Source organism: Trichogramma pretiosum, unplaced genomic scaffold (assembly GCF_000599845.2).
Source record: "Trichogramma pretiosum strain Unisexual culture from Peru unplaced genomic scaffold, Tpre_2.0 scaffold60, whole genome shotgun sequence".
NCBI lineage: Eukaryota > Metazoa > Arthropoda > Insecta > Hymenoptera > Trichogrammatidae > Trichogramma > Trichogramma pretiosum.
In genome coordinates, this window is record NW_019640805.1 from 663,707 (window position 1) to 682,712 (window position 19,006).

The following is a 19,006-nucleotide window of genomic DNA, read 5'->3' on the forward strand; positions in this document are numbered from 1 at the left end:
AAAAAAAAATTTTAATTTTTTTAGGTCAGGACCATACCCCCCCCCCCCTTAAGATTTGTTTTTTAATTTTAATTATTCATAAACTTCTTGTTTAAATAATTAAAGGCGTCACAGTCACTTCAGATCTGACATTAGATCTGATATCAGATCTGACCTAAGTTCTGATGTCGATTATTGTATACATATTCTGATATAAGATCTGTCATAATGATGATCGGCGTTCACCAGAACTTATATCAGATCTGAAATTAGATCTGGAGTCAGATCTGATAAACTATTTTTACCTGGGTAACTCATTCGTTGGTTAGAGATATGCAATAATGCCTCATTATCACTTTTTACACATTTTTACCCAATTTTTTAGTGTAATTATTTGAAAAAAGTACGAAGGCGTGTTCTTCAGGACTTTTCCATTATCACTAAAAACTTCAAAACCACTGAAATTTCTGAGACCTTCAGTATATCTTAAGGACGTTGAGGACCTTCAGGTCAAGTTGGGCCACAAAGTTGATACTTCAGAATTTGATAGTTAATAACACTCATAATGTTCTCCCGAAATTTTAGCATCGATTGTCGAATGAATTTTTGTAAAATTTAATTTCCAAAGTACACTTTTTAACATGGAAATCATAGGAAAGCGCCGATTTCTCACACAATTTTAAGTGTAACTTTAGGTTAAAATGGGAGATCGTGACCAAATTTCGCATAATGAAAGAAGAAATCATTACCGTTCAAATAGTATCGGTTATATTGCATATTCACGAGCATATTTCAAAGTAATTTTATAAAAATAAAAAAATTTCGTGTTTGTTCTACATGCAATCTAACTCGAGAAGTTAGCAGCAGATAAAAATACGCGTGATAGCATATGTATTGGCTTTGAGCCTATGATACCACCGACCCACCTAGTCAAATCAAGTATCTACCTTCCGCTGTTTCTTGATAGTTGCTGATTTGAACTCGGTTGCGTCCCCAACGTCCCTAAGCTTAGAGCTGATAATTCGTAACTGCTTGTTGAATTAAATCAAATGTGTTAGTTTGTTTCTTTTAATGTATTGTTTGATAATGGATAATGATACCAATTCATTTATTCATCATGATATTTTATAAATTATTTTTGAGTTTATTTTGGTCGTAAAAGTACTACTTTAGGTAAACATTCATAGAAAAGATTCGAGAGTGGCAGTAGGTACCTTGAAGTTCGACTTCTTATATTCTGGTACTTTTTTTTATTTTTTCACTCTGTGTATATCCATCTAAAGTTCGGGTTATAGAGGTTGCTACTTGGTATGCAGGTCGCGCTTTTCATTACCGGAGGCTCGTTTCCTGCATCTCTCTCTTTCTTCTCTTTCTTCTCTCTCTCTCTCTCTCTCTCTCTCTTTCTCTTCCTCTATATCCACACTACACTGCATAAAGTCTAAATCTACTTTTACTCAGTCGCTATTGCGCTTTCTCTATCATTTACTTGCATCCTATACAGTTTGCTCGGAATTCATACATGTGCGTGTACCGAAATAAGATTTTTTTCTAAGACTTGTTCTTATCACCGTTGGTTCTACGCCATACATTAAAAGTTCATTTTTTGAAAGTATATTTCACTGCCCTCTCACGCCATACTCTAAATTTTCGATTTTATGATCGAGCATGTTCTAATATTTAATGCATTATTTTATAACATTGTTTGGATCGCTTCTACTGTAAATAAACAAGGTATTTTTAATCTTAAAAAAAAATAAATTGAAATGCAGCAGTAGATTTTCAATAAAATTAAGACGTTATTTATTGATTAAAATGTGACTGGACATTCCAATATTCAGGTGATTTATCGGATAGATGCGGGTAGAGCTGTAACTTTGTTCTCGTAACTATTCTTGAGCTGGTATAGTCACAGCTACGAACTCAAGAAAGAAAGAATCCCAAAGCTCGAAGCAGCTGTGAAAAAATGAATTATGGTTTTTCATAAAGATTTTTTCTCGCGCCTTTCTAGACTTCCCAGAGGGGTAAGAGTGTAAATGCGGCGGCAGGCAGCGATGACGACGACGAGGCAAGCTTCTTCCGAAAGAGCTGGAATCCCGACTTCGATCGTAAGGCGCGCGCCTACGAGAAGGGTCGACTGCGCAATATGTTTGCTCTGAGCCCGTGTTAATTTGATCTTAATGCCGAACACGATCAGACCCTTGTCTAACTCTCCTATCTGTTCTTCAACAATGTGGCGAAGGTAATCATTGGATCGATTTAATTTTAATATGAATATTTTTCACGCACCTCAATATGTTAACCGTTAGCAAGACCTTCTAAATATAATTAAAAGCTCATCAAATATTTAAGACCGTTATTGATAGTGAGCCACGTGTTTTTATGATATATTTGTGTTAAAATTTTTTTCGTACCAGTACCGAAATGTGCTTTTTAGTACACTAGTCATAATGCGGCAGAAAGTAGGAATCGTACTTTTTCATATGTTTAGCAGGAAATAATTTTATTTGAGTTTTTATTATGCATATATATCTCAAAACTCATAACATTGATCAGTGATCACACACAGTGTTAACTTATTTAACTTTGTTAGAAGGGTGCTATTTTTATTAGCATTAGGCTAGCAACCGCGCTGCTGTGGTAGCGAGCAGTGCTACAGATAATAGGTTTAGTTCTATACAGATTGTACACGAACAGACGCCCGCCTTTTATATTGCATCGTAAAAAAAGTAGTAAAAAACTGGGCGCGCGTGCACCAAGATCTCGGCGCAGCTAAGTGCGTACGGCGAATCCAGTATCATCAACCCCGCGCGACGCGTGTCTCAATTCGTTTCGCGCTTTTTTCACACCTTTCTATCATTGCGCACGATACAAATTTTATTGCTGGAAAGTAACAGTCACGGCAACTTGACTAGAAAATTTTCGAACGTCGTATTAAAATGGAGATTAGGGTACTTTAAATTAAAAAAATTTTTCTGTGAAGTTGAAAATTTTTATAAACATATGCTATACATATACGTGTACATTGAAATGGAAGTGGAGAGATTGAGAAAAATCAAATTATTCCCACTCTATCCTAAAATACGGAACTTTGCCGCTAATTTAAGGCTACGATAAAATTAGGAATATGGTTTTTTTAGCAAAAAAAGGAGGGATTATAGCACGAACCGAAGGGGAGTCAAAAAACCATATCTGCACCCTTTGAGAAATACACTATTTTTACGGTTGATAATCTGAGTCTTTAAAATTATTTAAAAAATTTGTAAAATAACTCTGACAAAAATAATATCTCTAATCATGGAATGGATAAATTTTCCAATCTTTCTGGCGAATAGATTACCGCAGATGGCAGAAGGTTGTAGGGTAAAACACGTGCCGCCATGTTATTATGATTCGCATCGAATGGTGAAATGCATACGAACAAAGGTTCCGCGACGGCAGTGTCGGTGCATTTTCTTCTACGCTTTGACGGCATGCTTTCCATACATTATTTAATATACAGTAATATATGAATCAATCAAAGCAACGATTTATTTAATGATGAAATAATGCACAGCATGGAATGGCCATTGCGCGAGTATCTCTATACAGTTCCATTACGAGTGGTCGTTTTTTCGTCGATTACGATTTGCTATTGCTTTCTACAATTGCCATAAATGCATGCTGTATACATGCCGATATATGTTTTATACATATAACTGCGGTGTCGGCTGGGATGAGAAAGGAAAGGTTAGTAAGCATGATTGCACCTGCGCATTGCTACGGTAATATTCAGTCTTATATTGCTGTGACTTTTTTATCCGATATCAATATTAATATATTATTTATATTTTATCAAACTTTTAAATAAGAGAAAAAAATTGATTTACTCGCAAAAATGATTGATTTTACTGTTTCATATGTATTTTTCAAATAAATAGCTCTTACAATTCGAGAGGTCTATCAGCTCATAATTTTTGTATATTGCACAAATTTAGAGTTTCGATCAAAAAATTCAAAGTGGAATGGAAATAGACAACAAATATTTATTATAATCTGCTTACTGCATTATTGTAGAACTGATAAGAATGGCTATTATTACGACAAATGAGTGTAGACAGGGGTGTTTTTTTATGACGACTCCCAGCGGAGGTTCAGTTTACAGTCGAGAGGTTAACGATCCGCGTCATGATGTAATTTCATGTGATTCTTGTAACGATTTAATTTATATTATTTTATTGATATATGTTTTTTTAGATATTTTAAATTATTATCAGAATTGAATTTTTTTTCAAATGTTACTTCACGGTTATTGTAATTTAACTAAATTGAGTGAGAACGCAAAGTTATGAAAAATTTGAAAAAAATTTGTCACGCAAAGTATACTTCAAAAGTTTTCATAAGCAGCTGCATAAGTCAATAAGTAACAATGATATTTGTTTATGATTTGTACATACAAAAATGCTAATGCACAATTTTAAATGATATTAATACGAATACCAGGAATTTTCACCATGTTTTGATACATACACTTTTAAAATTTTATTCATTAAAGAAGGTACTAAATCAAACCAAAATGATAACATTTGCAAAAGCTAGAAAATAAAAGGTACCAGAGTAACCCTCGATTAAATAAAAAAGGGTTCAAGTAAAGACGCAGCTATACAAATGTGTTTCCTTCTTTCTAGAGGAAAGGGTTTAGATGGCGAGCTGTAAATTACCAAGAGGGTATTTTGATTAAATTTTTTATTGCAGCTTCGTCGTACCGAATGTCCGTACGTAAAGAGCAGCGAGAAAAAGTAAGGAGCTAGAGAACCTCTTGAGTGATTTAATGACCAGCCGAGAACAAGTTAAATTTCGTTTTTATTTACGTAAGTGCTAAAATGGAAATTATAACCATACAACTTAGTCTAGTGCTTAAGACGTTTATATTCAACATGAATGAACACTAATTTAACAATCGAATCAAAAATTAATTGTAATACATTTGAACATTTTAGTTTACAAAATATAAACTACGTTAATTACAAACACCCTAGTCGATATGGCCTCTAAATTACTTTTTTAGGTCACAAAATCTAATTTCAATTCATCTATTTTCAATTATTATTCATAATTTATTTAAATTGTTATCGTCGATATTAAAAAAAGTAATAATAATATTTCATGTAATGTCGATTGCTTCAAAAATTTTGTATAAACAATTAGTCATGCCAAAAACGTTATCAAACTTTACCACACCTGCAAGTAGAACGAGCTCAACAAGTGTTTTGGCGGGAAATTCTAAACTAGCGAATACAGTCCTACAATGTGGGGGTGTCGTGAGGGGGCTATCGTTGTATGTATTTTCCCTTCCGTCATTCCCTCTGTGCATGCTAAGGGAGCTTGTGCGCCGTCGCGTCGCCAATAGAGCAAAGGTGTCGTCTCCGCCTCCTCACCTACTTGATACTCCCTCCCTATTAATTCGAAGTTTTAATGTAAAAATGATGAAAAAACATTTTTTAGAACATGAATGATTTATACATGTAATGAAATTTAGCTCCGTTGAAACCTCTCAATTGACATAATTCCAGCAAGTATTATTCTAAATTTTCATCAATATAAGACATACATTTGTGATATAAAAAATGGAAACCTAAATTAAAAAACCATAGCCATCGGAAATTGCGACATTCGAGCAAAGTCAAACGTTAGAGCTCGAAACGATGCTTGCGAGTGGCTTCGCGCAACTGCATACGTTGCTAGAGCTGCTCGGCCGAGGGCTCGTAAGAGGATCGCGAGTGTAGTGGTGGGTGGTGCAGCAGTCACGTGGGCAGCGCTCGCTGCCGTTCCGAGAGCCCGAGTGCGTGTGTGCATCGGCGGAGTGCAGAAACGCGGCAGGCCCCGCCTCCGCGATATTCGCGGCTGTGCTCGACAGTTCGCGTCATTCATGGCCGAGCCAAAGGCCTCGCGCGCGCGCGTACATACACACTCACACGCATACCGCCTCGCGCTTGCAGCAGCGTGCCACGGAGCGTGTTCTCCTCTATCTCCGTCGCCGCTCAAGTCGACGTTGTCTCTCTTTCTTCTTCTTTCCTCCCTACGTGCGATCCGTCTGTGTATTCCCTAAGTGTGGGTTAGTGCGTAAGTCTGCAAAGAGTTGCTCTCCTTTCGTCGCGTAGTCGTTCTGTCTGCTCTATCTGATCACATGTGAGAGTATTTCGTTATTGCTATGCAGCAACTCGATCATTCGTGTTAATAATTCAGTGAAACGTTTGTGGTGAGGCATCATTGCCAAATAGTGCGATAATGGTTTAATTTTGACGATGAAAAATTTTACCAGAAAATATTCATATTCAAACGTAACTTGTGGGGGAAAGAGTGAATTTTACAGCGCGTGAACTTGTGAAAAGTAGTATCGTAAGTCAATAAAACCTTACCTGGCTAATCGTGAGTGACGTGATAAAATAATATAACATCTCAAATTAGTTGATATTTTAAAAATCCCAACAGCCTTAGGTTTGTAGGTGCGGTGTGTTGCATGTAGTTCACCTTTGTTATTCCAACAGTGTTTTGATAAAAGTGCGCGTTAAGTATACAATAACCTGGATACATACGTGTAAATTAACGATGCAGTTACGAACATAGTGCAAACAACTCCTACCAATGTAAATGTATACATCTGCACTTTTTCGAAAATTTGAACTGCGACTTTGCCAATAGTAAACAGACCCTAGTACCAGAAGTAACGTTTCGAAGTGGAGGGCTGGCTAATGCACCGGAGCAGCTGCGCCGGGCCCGGCGGCTCTGGCAGCAGCAACACCAACATTGGTGGCTCGGTGAATGACTTCGAACATCACCGTCATCACCATCATCATCATCATCACGTCGCGACAGCTATGACGAATTCGGCGGCTTTTCACTGGGGGGCAGTTCTGGCCGGGGGTATGATGCAGCCACCATCGGGTGCTGAATATGCACCAGCGCCAGCTCATCACCCGGCCTCCGGCGCAGGTCATACCTCTATGCCCATAGATCTGCACGTCTCTCAAGCATTTCCTTATTACAGGTATAATTATTTATTTTTTACGACCATTTCAACTTTACTAGTAATATGTTACTACTACTATTTTCATAGAAGAATTTGCTAATTTCATTTCAAGCCCTTCGAAACATTTTTAATACGTAGGAAAGACAATAACTTAAATAAACGAATGCACCTGCAATCTGAGCTCTCAATTTTTCAATTTGCTCAATATACGTTGCTTACACTGCATAATCTGCCACTCTCTGACAAACAACAGTTAAGTCAATCTTATTCAATAAAAAACCTATCAATTACTCGAGACTTTTATGATTGCTGAGTTGAGCATTATCACGAAGCGAATACCATTGAATAATTTGTTCATTACTAAATTTGTAAGTACTTTTGATAGATCTAATATTTCACTTGTTCTCAAATTTCTGTGCATAAGTGAACATAATCAAGATCTAATACTAGTACAAACTATAGAGGTACTGCCACAATCAGAAGATCAAATTCGATTGAGTGTAGTTATAAAATTTTTGTGCATTTTGATATGATTCAATTTTTTGCACCTTTGCAGCCATTTAAATCAAATTGAAAAAAAATTAAAAAAATTAGAGTAGGATGAATGAATCTAATCAAGCAAAGAGCATTAATTGGAAAATCAAAAATGTATCAAACCTTCTATTACTTCATCTTATCACGAAGAATATACAAGACGTCTCAAACATTAGTATGAGAGTTTATTGAATAAATCGTAATTGACGCTCTATTTTTAGATGTTAGCCGCACACGCTTCTTCGACTCGTCCGGTTATTTTGCGATTACCTCTTCTGGGTGCTTCCTGTATGCATGCTTTCTTTTCACTACTCGTGCATACAATATCTTCAACATTATTAATACTTTATTATTTCTAAATGAAATAGAGCACTTGGTAGGAGAATTTTTTTAACAATTTCATTTTTAAACTGGTAATGGCGTCGATCAACTAATATATAAAAAATTACAATTAAAATAATGACTTTGCACGAAAGCAGATACATGACTTCCGTGAGCAATTTCTATCGCGTCACAATCTATCACATCTTTCTCGACACATGTTTCAAGCTCATATCATACATATAAACATACGAAAGAGGTGGGCAGCAGAGAAAAAGTAAAAATATACCTCGGTGGCAATTGCATTGAAACGCTGCATGAGGCGAGATAACGAGGATCGCCACGAGCGACTTGGTCTCGCACTCACAGGCTTCGATCGATCAGCTGAGGTGTATCGTATAAATTGTGCTCGGAAGCCCATACATATATACATAAAATACACACTAGTAAACTCACACGGAGGAGAGCGTGAAAAGAATTACGATTTCTAGTTCATTGCAGATTATTAGCATTACACTATCAATTATGTTGCGAGCGAGACTCAAGTGATTATTTTCTGTATTCTCTTTCGGCGGCGGCATCTGTCCTTTATGTACTCGAGCCGCTGCATCGCGAGCTCTTCTTCCACGCGGCTATCTTGAGTTGGTATCTTTCTTTCTCGCGCGCTCTCTGCTCATATGTACCGCGAATTATCCGTCGGATAATCCAACGCGAAAAAGAAAAAGATGAATGAATTTAATGAAGCATGTAATGTAGGAATCAAATATTTTATAATTTAATTATATAAATAACTCATAGATACGTATGGAAATTGAAAATAATACAGAAATGTTCTTAATATTTACCATTAAAAAGATCATAAACAACACCACTATAATCAAAACTTACAATAATTAAAATAAAAGATTGATGTTGATGCAATCATATACCGTGTCGGATCCAATTAGTGTTAGTACATGGACAACTGCCGATATATCCAAATTAATATATCCAATCTGTAAGACTGTATTATTGTTATAAATTTTTTAGTTACTTCATTCCCAATATGCACTAAAAACAATCTTTCATTTGGAAAGATAGCATTTCTAGTTTATACATAATTCATAAGAGACGTCAATTGATAATTATAAATGAATAAAATCTGCAAGAAATTTAATAAAACATCAAGGTGCAAAAGCATTTCGTTGACAGTAGCATCAAAATATCATGTAGATTGCATAATTGGCTACTTGAACATTAAACTCTTCATTGTTTCTCTGACCCCGCGCGTATAATATGGACACTAAGAGGCAAGTCAATGGCCGTAGGGCTACTCCACAGCTAAACTTTATTCGATTTTTTTCGTCTCACTGAATTTATGGAGATCCAAAGAGCGAATAAAAGGAGGATATACCGAGTTCGACTGCATCATGCTTGTAATTTGAAAACCCTAATTTTAATGTTCATATTATACAATTAAGAAATGGATCCAATAAGAATATTACTCCTAATTATTATTATGATCAATTTATCAGAAATGAATTTTAAAAAAAAATTTGATTAAAAATTGTTCTAAGTATTTCATTGTTCACTTCATGTCATTTATTATAGAATTCAAATAAATAATTATAAAAAGTAGTTATAATGTTTCATCAATCGTAAACTCCAGTCCAAAACTCAAAAGTTCAATAGTTCACATAGGAATGAATTTACGAACACGTTAATTAAAAAGAGAATGTGAGAACATTGAGGGCAAGCGAATTCTTTAACGTATCAGGTTTTGTACGCGGTCGCACAATATTTAGATACGTATACGAAAAAGCCATAATCCTTTTTATGATTAGCCCTTATGCACTGGTGCCCTATAACAAGGACCATCATGTAGGAAGGAGAACGAGAAGGGAATATGGACCGGATAATTACCATTCGATCATTCTCCCTCGCAGAAAAAGAAATACAAGTGATCGCAGCAGCGGTAGTATTGGTGGCAGCGATATTAGACGTACCCCACGTTAAATTCAACCACAAGCACAGATCTTAGCTCATATCTTCTTCCTCTCCGTTGGTCGCCGTTCCTTCTACTCTTCCGTGCGACTTCCTCAGCCGTGGTGTGTGCGAAACAGCAGCGTCGATAGACTTTTTACATCCGTGATTTGGCTTGCACACATGTGTGTATGCACGGCGAAAGATATGTATGAAATAAGCGCGAACTCCGCGTGCATGTATACATATAGGTCCAGCTACAATCAGAATTGATTATAGCCTGCCGAAAGTCTGGCGCTCGCATTATACAGACTCGCCCGCGGGTCCCTCCTCTGTATATACGCTTCTCGATCCTCACCGCTCATTTCATCTCGTCTTCTTTTTGTTTCTTTTCTGCTGATGCTGATTCTGATGCTGCTGCTGCTGCCGCTGCATCTTTACCATCACTATACCTCGCGCTCAATACATACGCACACACTCAGACGATGCTTGGCCTATATAAAGGGCCTTGCTTAGTTGTTAGTTCTACGCGCCTGCCCGATCAACGTTGTGTTTCGGCTTTATTAGGCTCTAATGTTTATGGTAATAACGCAAGTACCAGCAAAACGAAATCAGCTACATTGGGACTACATTATTATTAAATAAATTGCATCGATTAAATTTTCGTAAAATTATTTTAATCTTCGCTATCTGTGTAAGTACTTGATTGGGCACGAGTTTCGATCCGTTTATAAGCTGCATCAAAATACAATTTTTATATTTTTATTACACTCGTTGCAAGTTCTGTGATTGGTTAAAGGGAAATAGTTTTACACAACAACTTTTACATATTGTAACACGTTCAGCTCTTCGATCCATACTAAAAAAAATTTACGCCTATGCTTGTTGAGTTGCAAGAACAAGTTGGCACTTTCAACCTTTTTTCGCAACGAAGACAGAAAGATTGCGAGGAAAAACGGGCGGTCCGTTCGAGCCGAAATTCATGCCCGCACGTGCCAAAAAGTACAAAAAAGCAAGGAGAGCAATCTTGGCGAGCACGAAGCTTCGCGAAAAATTGCGTGCCGCACATTTACGCGTCACAGACAGGCTGCAGCAGGTAAGCGTGGGGTGCGCGCGGAGTCGCGCGCAAATTACGTATAAAGTATATTATAGCGGAGAAATTTTGAAGCTGTTAAACGTTCCGTAAATCATCGTTTCTTTTAGCTGGGACACGAATACAAGCACACGCACCGAAAAATCACCGCGCGCGCACGCACGGCTTTGATGAACGCCTTGATGCCAATGCGCTGTTTTTCCTCGTCACACCGCGGATCGTTCATGTTCGCCTTTAAGTCATTCGCCGCTTTTTTTTCTATCGCTACTTGCCAAAGTTTGCTTGCCACCGATTTCTGTACAAGTATTCTCAAACGATACGATTTTGTAGCAGCGTCGTAAGTCTTCCACTGATCTCTCAGGCATTCCATTCGTCTGCTTCGATGCTTAATGTTGGCTTCTTGCGATGAACCTTTGGTGGGCTTGTTAGCGCTGAGTTTTTTCTCAATGGAAATATGTATTTGTATTACATATTCGTTACTTCGTCGAAGTGATTTATGTTTTAACTTTCATAGATTTGAAAAAATTTTGTAGGGTAGAATAATGTTTAGCATACAAAAAGATTGCATCAGTCCAAGCTTGTCTTACACATATCTCTTAAAATTGCAGTAATCGTTTTGTAAGAAATCAGGAAAAGATCGATCTTAGCAATACTAATCTTAATATTTTTTAATATTAAAAATAAATAATTGTGTGAAAAACGTGTCTATAATACGATTACAAGAAAACTGCGTCATTTATCTAGACAGATGCATTTTAATAAATTTATTTATAAAATTTCATGATCGATGCCGAACAAGCAATTGAAAATAAAGAAAAAGTTTTTACTTTAATTTTTTCAACCACTCACGTAGCACAAGCTACGAATCGTAAATGAGTCAAGTACTACGAACAAAAAAGTCAAACTCTTGAGCATCGAAGAACTTGACCAATATCTATCAAGTTAAAATTTTTCCTGCGGATGAGAATATGCGAGGCGGCAAATCAAATTGCATCGTATCCCGGCGGCGTTCGAGTGCGAAAAATAATAGAACATCAAGGTATCGTAATGCAGAGATCGGTAATTTATTATCCACGGTGGTGGTGGTTGTTGCGGCCGCGATAATCTAGCTGCTTCACTTCGGAATAATAGTGCAAAAGCCCCCGTGTAATTGACGTTTAAAAGGCAAGAAAATATATCCTCGATCTGGGAGGTCCTGAACTTTTGTACTGGTGCTGGAGCTGAAGCTGCTGCTGGACCATAATACATCCACCCGCGCGTGAATGCGTGCGAGAGCTCGATCATCGTGCGGGATTGATCCTGCAAACTAATGGCGATTACCGATTGCACTACGATCGATACCTCATATTTAGAGTCATAAATACTGAGGCGCTATGAGCTGGGTGGCCGAGATCGTGATCATTTACGCGTGAATAGCACGGATAAATTTTTCATCGGTGAAAAATCAACCGACCAAATAAATTTTATGATAATCAAAGGTTACCTGAATGCTGCGTTATCATTAATTGAAATACTAATTTAAGTACAATCGAAAAAATCTATTACAAATTAGATAAAATAATTACGTACGGTATTTTTTCAGGATACAATTTCTCTGTCCACCTGAAAATGAATAAATTAATGTATCAAATACATGAATTATGAAGAATATTAATCATTATTGAACAATTTCATATTAGTTTTTCCATTCTGCTTTTTTCGTCCACACATATCTGTAAAAACTATTTTATGCTAAAAAAGTAAAAAGAAATTTTTGAATTTTCAATCTGTAATCTATTTTTTCAATGAATTCAAGATGAAAATCGTTGAGAATATTTGCATGTTCATTGAAAATAATGGCCACTCTTTTCATAACACATAAAGCTTGAGTCATTTCACTGACACGAGTTGCGCACTTGCTAATCAAATATAGTAATTCAAACGATTCATGTTTTTATCTGTTGATGAAAGATAATCCGCGTTACAAAAGTGTGATTTTCCAAGCCGTTTTTAGTTAAAAATTATAAAGAATGGTAGATAATAAAAAAATTAAGTAAACTTTCTCAAAGGCCCATTGAGTAGGTAGGTAGTTGGGTCGTGCAATGTAGTACAAGCTGTTTTACATACACTCAGTAATGATCGAATAATTCCAGGAGTTTCATAACAAAAATTTACGTAAGGCGTGGGCTGCAAGTGAAGAAAATATACGTATACACGCGCGCTGAAAACTGAGCGTGACAAATCGACACCTCGTTCGAGCTAATAGCCCCGAATGAAAAAAGCATCTCGAGGTTGGCTCGAGGAGAAAGGTCTCGGATAAAAAAAGGGCCATTCCAACGAAACAGCGTTTCGGTCGCGCCTCCGCTACTGCGTTCACGGCTCACGAGTATCTTGCAAAGTTAATGAGAAGACTTGCGCCAGCCTCGGTGCTGTACGCGCCCGCTATATATGGACATCGAGAGCTAATACCCAAGTCCAATGTAAGTACTGGCAGTAGTGGTGTCGTCGTGTATTCGGATCTGCTGTGCGTATGCAGCGCGGGCGAAAAAAGGGCGTGAATGAAGGGGTCTTGAAAAAATGTCTTACCCCAGCGCCGAGTGACTCGGCATCCCCTTACGCGCCATAAAGTCCGCACTTGGTGTACTGTCTGCACTGTCTCGGAGTCTTTGCTCTGAAAGCATAGCTTAGCATACTTTATTTGATTTTTTGTATATTGGATAATAGTCTCAGGTAATAGGCTAGCTGTGTACAGTCGTCAGTAGGGAAAGCAAATTATGCACAGCCCCACAACAGTAGCTATGCTTTTGCGCTGGCCGATTCGCTATATGCCTACTATATACTACATTAAAGAATTTACATTTTTTAAACGCGCGAGGGTAGAGTCTTTTTCTCTTCTTCGTCTCGTGCGTCGTTGCGCCAGCTGCGTGCAAGTGTACTTTAGTTGGCCTGCTTTTCACCAAGTTCTATATGCGCTCTCGTGTTTTCAGAGGTGATAACTTTTGAAACATTTGTTTCGTTGCTGCGCAAGCTGTGGAGCCTTGGGTTGGCTTTACTCTGCCAGGACCTCTCGTCTTATTAAAGAATCGCGTTTAATACCGCGAAAAGATCACTTAAAGGCGACTATCGACTTTATCTCGACAATTACGGCCAATTGCTTTTGACACCATCTCTCTGAATTTAAAAGCTCCTGTAACTAGGGATCGTTTAATTTACAAAAGCGATTAATCTTGATAAAAATACTCATTCGAGCGTGTCCGAAGCCGGATTGAACATCGTGTTCTGTGTTCGATAATCTGATACAAGTTCATGGATTATGACACTGTATTTATAGCTTATGGCTCTGCAATATTTGTCTACAAAAAAATCAAGGAGTCAAAACATTGGCGTACGTAACAAGCTAAATCATGTAAATCGAACGCTACGTATAAACGAACAAAGACAGATCGATGACTATGAAAGTGCCCTGACAAATTTGTCAGGGAAAAAGCGAGGAAAATGTTGATCGAACGACGTCGATTTATAAAAGTGCGATAATCTGGCGAAACCGCGTGTGTCATAAAGTAAAACGTCGCTGTGTATGGTATGTAAGTAGCCAAGGGAGTAGGAGCCACGTAGAACGTATAATACGCGCATGCATAAGCGAAGGAAGGAATGACGGCCGACGCAGAGTGGGGAACCCCCGCGCGATATCGAGCACATGTTTCATCTAATCACGCTGGATGTCTCACCATTATCAGATGCTACCTCGCGCCGGTGGTGAAGCAAGCGAGAAGAAGACGAGGAAAGAGCGGGAGAGAAGAAGGGTGTCGCGCGAGCGAGGCGCGCTAAAAAAGCTTGTGCAGCAGCCGAGTGTGAGCGGAACTCTCTCAAGAGCAAGCGAATACCAGCTATACATATTTAATGAGCCTCCCGATGTGCGAGGCAGTCTTTGGCTTGGCGCACTCGCACAAACGCCCGACCCGCAAGCCGCAAAACTCGCGGAATATTTTTATTCAAATCGCGAGCAGAGAAAAAGACGCGCGGGCTGTTGCTGGCAGTAGCGGAGGCGCAGCATCAGCATCAACCGGGATATCAAAGAAAAATATACTGAGCTCTGAGAGTGGTTTTTCTCCGCAATGCATAAGCTTATAATCCACAAATGTATATTATACTTCGTCAACGGGGGATAGCATCGCGTGTGCTCTCCTGTATTTATGTTTGCAGCTGAGCTACATAATATATAAGTTTCGAAATCTGCCACGTTCATTATTCGATCCGATCGATATCGTATAATAGCTAACTAGGTCTCGCGGAGCTTTCTCAAAAACAACGTGGTAGCAGATGACATCTTGACAACCCTAAAGCTCCTTTTCCTTTTGCCTGGAGCGCAATTTTAATAATCTGACAGGATTTCTGGGTGGCTAATTCTGCATTGACATATAAGCTTACTTATCACGGTCTTGGGCGTACTATCAAATGTTTATAATTAAAACTGAGCCTTTCCTAATTTTATTGAATTTATTAAAATTTTTTCGACTCGCAATATTGGTACTAGTCAAAAATTTTAATTTAACTACTTGAACTTTTTGCACATTTGTCATTATTGCAAATAAAGAACTACGTTTGGAAAATTTCTTGACAAAACTGAAATAAGCTAATCAGCGAGAAAATTAGCCAAACTTTCTAATGCTATGTAAACAGTGCTTGGGGATATACATTTACGTGTACATGCACATCGCGATGACAAGCTGATTGATGTTAACGAAGTGCCTTGCTTGTTCTCAACTGCCGCCAAATCGAGCCAATATTTGTACGTACGCACTAGTCAAGATTTTCCCATGAATTAGAAAAATGTTATTTTATGGGTATAAAACTTAAAGGCTCAAAGAGGACTAAAAATCAAAATAATTCCATTCGATTTTTGGAAAGGATTTTTTTTTCCTTTTCCATAGAAGTTTTAAAAATTCCAACATTTTTTTTTACTGAGATACAGCTCTTTCCGTGAACCATTTCCGTGAAATAGTCAATAAAATTCAATTTAATATCTAAGTAAAAACATAATAGCAAAGTAGGTAACACGTCAAGAAACACTTTAATATAACTCGGAGTGTTTTAGCAGTAAGGATCCTTTAAGTGTAAGTTGAGACTGTTTGATAAAGTTAAACGCAGCATGCATCATAGAAGGTTGAGTGGTATTAAATGCTATTCAAATTTGTCTTGGAACTTCCAAAGCCACACTTTACATTTAAAATGTACAACTTATTATTTTTACATTTCGCAATTTTTTCTACTTATTGGAAATTTTGCTTCTTTTTTGCTTTTTCTCAAGTTTTTCAGTAATGATTTAATAATAAAGTTTGATCAATAATCTTATCTTATAGGTGCATGTTTATAAAGTACATTTTTTTCGACTCAATTAATATTTCAGTTTTTAATTATAAGATATTATATGATATTTAACTTTCTCTTCGGGGAGGATGCCCATTTAATCTAATATTTCTTGCTTTTTTCGGCAAGCATATTGCAATGCACCCTGCACGAACACTTTTTAGTCGTGTCTATTACTTTCATAGAGAGTATTATGTTGCATGAGTAAAGCCATTAATTGACCCGGAAAAATCTCTCGTTTGTGCTTGACGGGACGGACACATTTTCGATACTTTTTTGAACCGTTGTACTTTTGCTGAAAATGGGGTCTGGAGAACTTGCGAGTAAGCATATTCTACGCGAAATTTAATAAACTTTTCGAATTTATCAAAGAACTCATTCATCGGTAAAATTTTTTCCTCGAATCTATCGTTTTTGAGTTAAAAATCCCAAAAATTTCCTTACACATTTTCGTTTTCCAGTCGCCATTTTTTGTACTTAAAATCGTATTTTACTAATTGGAACCGTCATAATTTTAAGAGAAGTAAAGTTTAAGTATCATAGTATTCATTGTTTCGATTAAAACAGTGATTTGACTTCCATGTATTACATTTTTTGTATTACATTTCCACTTTGACACTTGCAGATTTTCAGATAAAAGTACTCACCATCTAGTATTGGAGGCTTAAAGTAGTATTGTCGTAGCTAAAGTGGTTGAAAACTAGTATACATTTTTTGAAACGATCAAATTGTCATTTAAAGAACATTTAAAACACTCTGAATATTTTTTTTCAATTTTAAAATATTTAGATTGAGACCGAAAGATTACATTGAGCATATCTACCAGGGCAGATGTTATCATTAATTCCCGATACCACACCGGAGTCTTTAAAGGTTCATCTAACTATTAACAATGAAATTTATTATAAAAAATGTAAAAAAAATTCAATTATAGATTGTATTTTGGTAGAACTTGAAAATATACCGTCAATTGGGCTTGAGCGGCGCTCCAGCGCGTGTATACAAGTCGAGGAAAGAAAGTGAGATCGGGTAATGTCACGCCAGTGAGATCGTAACAAATAAATGGTCGGGTGTCGATGTCTTTTGATAAAGCGCGTCGCTACGACTCGTTGGCGCGGTGGCGATCGCATGAGCCGTAAGTACCGCCTGCAGGTAGAGAGCCGAGTATTATCGCTAAAGTGTCGGGCGCGAGCCAGCGGAGCACTTCATTGAGTGTTGAACGAAGCCGCCGCTTATACAGCCACAGACGGCAGCTCCTTATCATCTGTGGAGGCGTTGAGAACATTTTAAGCGGAAATCTGGAAGCCGTTCTAGCGCTTATAAACGCATCGATATTTTTTTGCAAGCCGCATATGCGTGAAAAAACACGGAATTTCAATTAAAGATACATGTTTAGTAATGAGGTGGCACTCTTTTACAGATTTATTACACCACTTGTTACATAGAGCTGCCTTTCCTGAACGTACACCTTCCCTTATTCGCGACGTAACTGCGAGCTGCGTGCGTGCAACGACTCTTCCTGAATTCTGCATCCATGGAAAATTAGATGATTTATAGAGCTTATGGAAATGTTCGTTTATCGATACTAGTTGAGTGACAATCCGTATACGACCACTAAGTACTCGCGTGGATATTTAATTGGTTTTAGCTTCACGCTTTGTGGCTAGTCAGGTAACCACCAAAACCACTGGAACAAATTTTACGATATTTTATTTATCTACGGATGAATACCTTCTGTACAATTCGAATTTTTTTGTACCGACTTCCAAATAATATTAATTCGTACTCCTTATTATTTCAAATCATTAAAAAAATTAAAAAAAAAGCACTAATGAGAGTATTTATGTAATGTTTAAGGTACCGTTTGAACATACAAACAAAATAATTAATTGCGTCAAATTAAAGTACTTTTTAAAACAAACGCAAAAAAAGTAAATAGAAACTGAAAAAGAAGATTGAAAATTTTTAGAAAAATTGTACCTCTGCAATATACACGACGAATAGGAGAGAAATTCTGTCATCGCAGATCAACGAGTTCGCAAACCCGTACGAGAAAGGGGAAGAGAGAAAGAAAGAGAATCGAGAAATAAAAATAAAACGTGCCAAAGGATCTGCTTCTCTTCCTCCCACTCTGTTTCTATGTATTTTTTCGGTACGCCGATGGTCAAATGCAGTGGCAGCAGCAGCAGCAGCAGCAGCAGCGCGCATATCATGCTTTAGCGAGCAAGGACTCATGTTTTACCTTTTTTCCCTTATCTGCTGTCTCGCCTCCGCAACAGCCACCGCCACCCTTTTTATTTAATAATTGGAGCGCCCGGTATGTCAGTAGCTATATCTTTTCTTCGAATCCACTTCCATTTGTGGACAACAACTCACAACTCGCAGACACATACTTGGACGCACTGTACTTCTATACGAGCTCCTGCACGAGTGCTCGGCTTTAGTTCTTTTACATACAGCAAGTAGTATGGTATATTATATATAAATTTATATTCCATTTGTGACAATATGCGTGACTCCGTACAAGTATCTTGTACTTTTCTCTTTAAGTTGCTGTCAGCACGTATTTCTGACGAACTTCTGTACCGCAAAGCGATTTTTTTCGTTGCCACCAGCAGCACCTATTGGCTACATCACACTGTTCATGACTCGCACTTCGACAAATTTTTTCTCAAGATTTCGCTCACAGGGCCTTGATTGTTGTCGGGTTGATAATAATACCGATTTCTCCAATGCGTAAAATAGTTTCGATTCTATGGTTCAAA

At 37.5% G+C, this 19,006-nt stretch overlaps 1 protein-coding gene across 1 annotated transcript in view; it reads left to right on the top strand.

Moving 5' to 3' along the window:
• Positions 1-6,395: 6,395 nt before the first annotated feature.
• The window catches only part of LOC111693905 (POU domain, class 4, transcription factor 2-like), a 28,637-nt gene continuing 16,026 nt past the window's right edge, over positions 6,396-19,006 (top strand). Inside the window, exon 1 of the mRNA XM_023460038.1 lies at positions 6,396-7,003. Coding sequence (XP_023315806.1) covers positions 6,708-7,003 — 296 coding nt within the window. The 5' untranslated portion in view covers positions 6,396-6,707. The remainder of the gene's footprint in view (positions 7,004-19,006) is intronic.